Below are 6,743 nucleotides of genomic sequence, written 5' to 3' on the forward strand. Positions count from 1 at the left end.
GCAAACGTTTGGACCGCAATGTGTGGCAGAACAACTGAAACGTCCGTATCTCCAGGCTTCGGGGCCACCAACCTATAAATATCTCAGCTCAAAACTCAGCCTCAATTCTCAGAATTCTGCCTCACCTGGCCCCACCGCCACCAAAAGTAGTTGAGTATAAAACTCAGCCTCAACTCTGACAAAATTCTCAAACCCATAATTTCAGCCTCAAGTCACCGCCACCAAATATTTGAGTACATACTCAAGTCAAAAATTTGATTACGTACTCAAATTATTGGAGGTAGATCTTGACCTTTCTCAAGTAAATACTCAAGCAATACAAATGGCTGCTCACAGACGACATAAACGGCGCCGCAGGCGACAAATGCGACGTATTCGTAGAATTTCAAAAAGAGTAATACGAGACCGAATGAATCCATTAGAGATATATTCTGAGGATGAGATTTTTGATAGGTATAGGTTTAGAACACCAACTATCCTATATATTTTGGACAAAATCGGTCCAGCAATTATGCATAATACGACGAAGAACAGCGCCTTACCTCCAATCCTGCAGATTATCACCTGCCTGAGGTTCCTAGCAACGGGGGCGTTTCACAGACTGGTCGGGGACAGCATTGGAGTGTCTGAAACAACTACTGGAAGATGTTGTCGATCAGTCTGTGATGCTATAGTTCATTTGCTGGCAGATTGTATCACCTTCCCCAAGGGTAACCGTGCCAGAGAAACAAAACAACAATTTTTGAAAATATCAGGTAAAAAAAACCCCGCATCTTCCCAATGAAATCAAATTATCAATGTCCTTTTCATTTTTCGTATGCATTGTACTTTCGGTTTTGTTTTTCAAAGAAAGACAACTCCAATGAACAGTTACTACCTCAAAGGCTTAGGTGTGTGTTATGTGTTCGTACTCTTTAGATTGCATGAAAAGTCAAATAATAAGAAATATATCTACTCAAATAACTTTAAAAAAAAAGGTTTTTTTTCATATGGACGGCACAGGCTTGTATGGTTTGAAAACATTCAACATGTAAGAGATACTTATAGAACTACACAAACGGTTACGGTTTACGTAGTTTCATTCATGTGTCATAAGAAATAATATAGGCCTACCTTTTTATTTATTTTTTTTTTAATCCGAAAAAAAAAATGAGTTAGACTTATCATGCATGCTTTGATTTAATTTGATCTTTTCTTATAGGATTTCCAAACGTTTTAGGGTGTGTTGATGGCACATTTATTGGAATTATTGCCCCTAATGACAACGAACCTGATTATGTCAATCGTAAAGGTTTCCATTCGTTGAACGTACAGGTATATTTTTTGCGATGTTTAAAAAAAATGTGCACGGATTTAAGACTTTTTTTTAGAGTGAGAATTAATCATTCAAGAAAAAAGTTGTCCAAATCCTACTTGTTAAATAAAAAGAAGGGGTTTCAAAGTCGCTTCATTAATCTTATTACTGTAAAACACTGGAGGTTGCTCCATCAATTCTGTGCATGTTGATGTTGTCGATTAATTAACGCACATTTTAAAAATCAAGCAGCCTCAATATTGTCCTTGTATAATTATGTTTCGTTTTACATGTATATTAAATTTTTTAAAGGCTGTTTGCGATGCCAACTTCAGAATTACAAGTATTTGTGCGAAATGGCCTGGCAGCGTTCACGACAGCCGAATATGGCGCGAATCTGCATTGTGTCAGAAATTTGAGAATGGTACAGTACTTGTTTTGCAATCACTTTCCTATCATTTCAAAAACACAAAACCAATAAATTATTTGCATTTTTTAGAATGTAATTCTGTATTACATCTTAATAGGTGAATATAACGGATTTCTACTCGGAGATTCTGGTTATCCTTGTAAAAGGTATCTCATGACACCGTTTCTGAATCCTTCTACTGTCCCACAACAGAGATTCAATGCATCACTTTGTAAAACGAGGGTACTAGTGGAACAAACGTTTGGAATTTTGAAGCGCAGATTTTCGTGCCTACAAGGGGTACTAAGGTATTTGGCATTTGAAAATTTAAAAAAAAAAAAAGAATAATTTAAAAAACTTGTTTAAAAGAAATCGTTGAACTTAATCAGTATTTTGCATTCAATTATTTCATTTTGTCAGTCGGGACAAAGAATAAATCAACAACCGTTAATTGGAGAAATAATCTGTAATCTATTCTATATAAGGACAGACCCAAGTCAAGATACGAGGTACATCGTTGCTTGTGCAATATTGCACAACATTGGAATAGACAGGGGTGATATCGTGGATTGTAGACAAGATGAAGTTCAACTGCTTGGTGGAAACGACAATGCATTACATGTAGTTGGTGATGGATTAAACATGCGCAATCACATAGTGGATACGTATTTCACTTAAGTAAGATATTTTATTACCTATACAAAACTCGCAAAGGGGTACCTGTGCGAAACGAAATAGAAACGAAACGAACTGAAGCGAAACGAAATCTGCCGAAGCGAAACGGAATCACAACGAAACGAAACAAAACTGTCAAAATGTTTCCCTAGTAGTGATGTATATTTTTACACGAAGGAACTGCTGAGAGCTGCAAATATGTGCGAGCATACTATGCATGCATAATATTTCAGTATATGTAGTATTTTCTAATTTTTATGTCTTACTCTCATTTTCAGTCCTTATTCGTCTACATGTACATGTATACAAGATATTTTATTTACCAATTAAGGGCCCCGAGGGGCATTTCAACATACATAAATGTACAATTTAAACATTCTCTCTTTTTTTATAACAATATATTTACATCCACTGAATATTTTCTTCTTTATTTCTTAAGAAAACCCATTGCGTTCATCACTGCGTGAACTACATTAGGTATATCACCTGTACTGATTTCTTGATCAGTGGCTGTTCCATCAATGAAACGCACAAAGACGTTCGCATCATTAACACAATAATTAATATTTTAATCCTACTTAAAATGATAATTTAAACAGATATAAATATAAGCAATAAAATGTCTTTCTTTGTTTGTTATTACTGGAATGAACGGTCGCAGCTATTGCAGAAAAAAATTTACATAACCCGCTTACGCGGGTTATGTATTTTTTCTGCAACAGCTGCTTCCGTTCCAGTAATAACAAACAAAGAAAGCATTTTATTATTTAAATAATTAATTTTTTTAAACAGTTATATAGATGACCAAGTTACATGGAAAGGGGGGTCCATACCCCAAGTGCTTGTAATTCTGATAGTTTGGTTTGCTTTCGGTAGGTTTCGTTTTTATTTCTATTCGTTAGGCCTTGATTTCGTTTCGTTTCGGAAGATGTGGCGTTTTAATTGTTTCATTTCATTTTTATTTCGTTTCACATTTTACATGTACCCTTCGCCAGATAAGATATAAGATTTCACAACACAGTATTAAATGCTGTTATGCCTTAAAAATAGCTTTTGGCAATAATTAACAGATAAATGTTAACGTTATATGTATTAGTATTTATTTTTTCCAGTATTATAGGTTTCATGTAATTTTTTTCTTAAATACAGTCATGTACATTTAATTTTCCAAGAAAATTACACTCGTAATTGAAACAATTAATGTTACAATTCATTACCCAGACTTGAATTACTTGTATAAATAATCGAATTTGGATATCGCTCCTCGAACTGACGGACCAAAAAAGCCTTCTTAATTTCAATGAACTCCTTTTCTGCCTGTAGTTTCTGCTTTTCAATTATCAATTTCTCAATTTGGATCTTAATTTTTTTATTATCCAGTTTCATATTCTCCAAATCTTCTTCTTCATACGCATCCTTGATTCCTTTTCTCTTTGGCTTTTTAGAAGAGACTTGATGGCCAGTGGCTGCAGTCTTGGGGGTAGCAGACTCAGAGATGGCAGAAGATGTACAGGCAGAAGATGTACAGGCGGCAGAAGATGTACAGACAGAAGCCGTGCCGTTGTCAATTTCTGTTAAATTTATACACAGAATTTTAAATTTTTGTGAAATAAGAAGGTTGAGCAAAATTTGAAATAGAAAGCTTCATCTTATTTTTGTTTGTACCATCAGTTGCATCTGTGTCTATTCCATCCGGCAGTCCGCATATCTGTGGTCGCCCTTCAAAGGCTTGCATCAATGCGTCCTCGGAAGCTGTTAGGGAAGAAGGCGCCGGGCCACCGCCTGTCTTTGGCCTTCTCAACATGTCAATCTTTTCTTTACCTGGGTCAATACATGTTCTCTTAATTTATTTTAAATATGTCTTTAGAAATTTGCATTTATTGAGCAGGCATAGATAAGACAAATCAGTTACGAAAGCCCATTTTGCTCATTTTCGTAGGTTAAAAGAATTCGCGAATAAACTTGTAACTTTAACGTTAGAGCGAAACTTTCGTGTTATAACGGGAAACTTTTGCTGTTTAACCAAGACATTTGCATAAGTCTCCTCTTTCTTGTTTGTGATCTAGTTTATTCAATACAATGAAGATTAAAGGCTATCTTTATCTTGGACCATCACAAGCAATAATTATAAGTTTTTTTGCAATTGAGTGTGTCTTTCCTGTTTCTAAATCTCCTTATAACGTGAAAAAATATTTTTTAACCTCCGAAAATGAGCCCAACGATTTTTCGTACATTTTCATTCATCCAGGAAAAATGTGATTTGCCTCATTCATGCAACAATGTCCCATTCCAATTTACTATACTTTAACGAAAACAACAACTTTATAAAAATTGTGACCATGGTATTACCTTTCATGTATATAACAGTAAACTGTATTTCTCAGCACGTATCACAGGCGGGGTGGGGGGGGGGTGGGGGGTGGGTGGGGAGGGGTCCCTTTTTCCAGACATAACGTTATACTATAGAAATTAATTGAGCAATAAAAGTTAGCCCCCCACCCCCCTTACTCCCAAATAGGATTTTCCAGTTTGGATATTCCTTTTTCTCTCTCTCTCTCTCTCTTTCTCTCCCTTCTCTCTCTGACTACCCCTCCCCAAATTTCAGAAACGATGATACGAAACCGTTTCCGTTTTGCATAAACTTGAACCAAAATGATAACAACAATGATAACAGTAAACGTTCGATGAAGTTTTGTACTGACTAAATAAAAACAAATGGAAATCATCAAAACAAATTTAAAATAATCATCAAAAGTCTAATTGAAACCTACAAGAATTAAACGACTAAATTAAAAAAAAATGATACCTCTTTGTTTGATGTTGTTAAATTTCTTCTTTACTGTGTCGTTGTCTCTGTCATTTTTGTAGCTTCTACAACACCATCATTTTGAATATCAACCGCCCGAGAGTATTTAGAAAAGTAAGCCATCGAAAAAAAAATCAGAAGAATAAGGAAACGATGACATTCAATAGCAACTTTGGTGTTCAAAGCGATATTTTCTATATGTATACAATAATAATTAATAGTATATGAATGTATGAAGAATACTTCAAAAAATGCTTTAACCTGTTAGCACCTAATTTAAGACCACAGAACATAACTGGAAAAATTGGGGGAAGGGGGGGGGGGGGACTGGTCAGACAATCGTATGAGAAAACTATGGATAACTATTATTTTTAGTCAGAAGTTTATTGAGATCGCCAATTAGGACGTATCAAAAAGTATCACTGAATCCGATGTAACGAATACTGAGTGAGCATATTGTATAATTTGATTTGTTATAAATTATTTTTAAATGAATTCTTAATTAATTATATCAATTTCAATGAATTTAATCCTTATAACGAATTTAATCCGTTTCTAAAAATTGTTGAATTCATTACAGCAATTTAAAAATTCTTTGTAAAAGCTATTATAAAAATTTATAAATTCATAATGAAATGGATAGAAAATCCTTATTTATATACAACGAATCAAATGTGAAATGTTTTCATTCTTGTCTGTTAATCTTCTGCGATCTAAAACGTTTTCTTAAATAAAAACCGCATCGTATTTTTTTTAACTGTAGATCTAATATACAACTGCACATCAATGGATGTCAAACCGTCACGTTCCAAACAGTATTGGGTCGAAATGAATAGCTACCCATGTAAAGATTGAAGGGAGATAACTACTAAACTTTATTTACAACAGGTCCGCGTTACAGCGAGTTGGAAAGGAAAAGTTAAGTAAAAACTTAATAAGCTATATTTTTAAAGTGTAGGAAAATTAAATGTTTTGATTGAATATGCAACAACAACAGAACTTACAAGTTAAGGGTTTCTGCGATGGATTTCCACGTAGATTCTTTCAATTTGCCATGTTTACCCTTCACCCCCGAACCCTTCATTTTACCGAAGAGGGTCTCTTCATACTTCAAAACCTCTTCTATTAGGAGGATCTCCTCCTCTGAAGTCCAATTGGTGCCCCTTTTCTTAGGATTATTTTGTTCTGTCGGGAGTTTTACTTCGACAAGCTCCATGTTTGTGAATAAAACAAACAAACAAAGCAGACGGCAATACCTGTTTATTACGTAACAAACATTTCATCAAATTTTGTGTACTTCATATATTTCGTGAGACCGCTTACATCATTGAAAAAAATTGACTGAGTATGTACTCAGTAGAGTAGAGAACCTAAAAATTCATATTCAACAGAGTACATACTCAACTATGTTGGTGGTGGTGATTTGAGAATGTCCTCTGTTGAGGATGGCCTCAACGCTTGAGTAGTAAATTGAGGCTGAGTTCGGTATAATTTTGGTGGCGGCGGGGCCAGAGATTTTCAAAAAACGCCGTGCCACCAACATTTCCGAGATTGATCTC

General features: G+C 34.9%; 2 protein-coding genes across 2 annotated transcripts; one reads left to right on the plus strand and one right to left on the minus strand.

Moving 5' to 3' along the window:
* The first annotated feature begins 322 nt into the window (after positions 1 to 322).
* Positions 323 to 2,381, plus strand: LOC134265096 (putative nuclease HARBI1). The gene is made up of 5 exons (XM_062747333.1): positions 323 to 755; positions 1,196 to 1,314; positions 1,607 to 1,718; positions 1,822 to 2,011; positions 2,189 to 2,381. Exons 1-5 carry the CDS (start codon positions 323 to 325, stop codon positions 2,379 to 2,381), a joined length of 1,047 nt encoding a protein of 348 aa, XP_062603317.1.
* Positions 2,382 to 3,514: 1,133 nt separating this feature from the next.
* On the minus strand, positions 3,515 to 6,450 carry LOC134265097 (uncharacterized). Its single transcript, XM_062747334.1, has 4 exons — positions 6,189 to 6,450; positions 5,185 to 5,249; positions 4,044 to 4,199; positions 3,515 to 3,949 (listed from the first exon to the last, which is right to left on the minus strand). The coding sequence occupies exons 1-4, from the start codon at positions 6,398 to 6,400 to the stop codon at positions 3,582 to 3,584; spliced, it is 801 nt and encodes a 266-aa protein (XP_062603318.1). The 5' UTR covers positions 6,401 to 6,450; the 3' UTR covers positions 3,515 to 3,581.
* Positions 6,451 to 6,743: the final 293 nt, after the last annotated feature.

The sequence above is a fragment of the Saccostrea cucullata genome, unplaced genomic scaffold, assembly GCF_032062105.1.
Source record: "Saccostrea cucullata isolate Sc308-1 unplaced genomic scaffold, CSIRO_AGI_Scuc_v1 ctg2349, whole genome shotgun sequence".
NCBI lineage: Eukaryota > Metazoa > Mollusca > Bivalvia > Ostreida > Ostreidae > Saccostrea > Saccostrea cuccullata.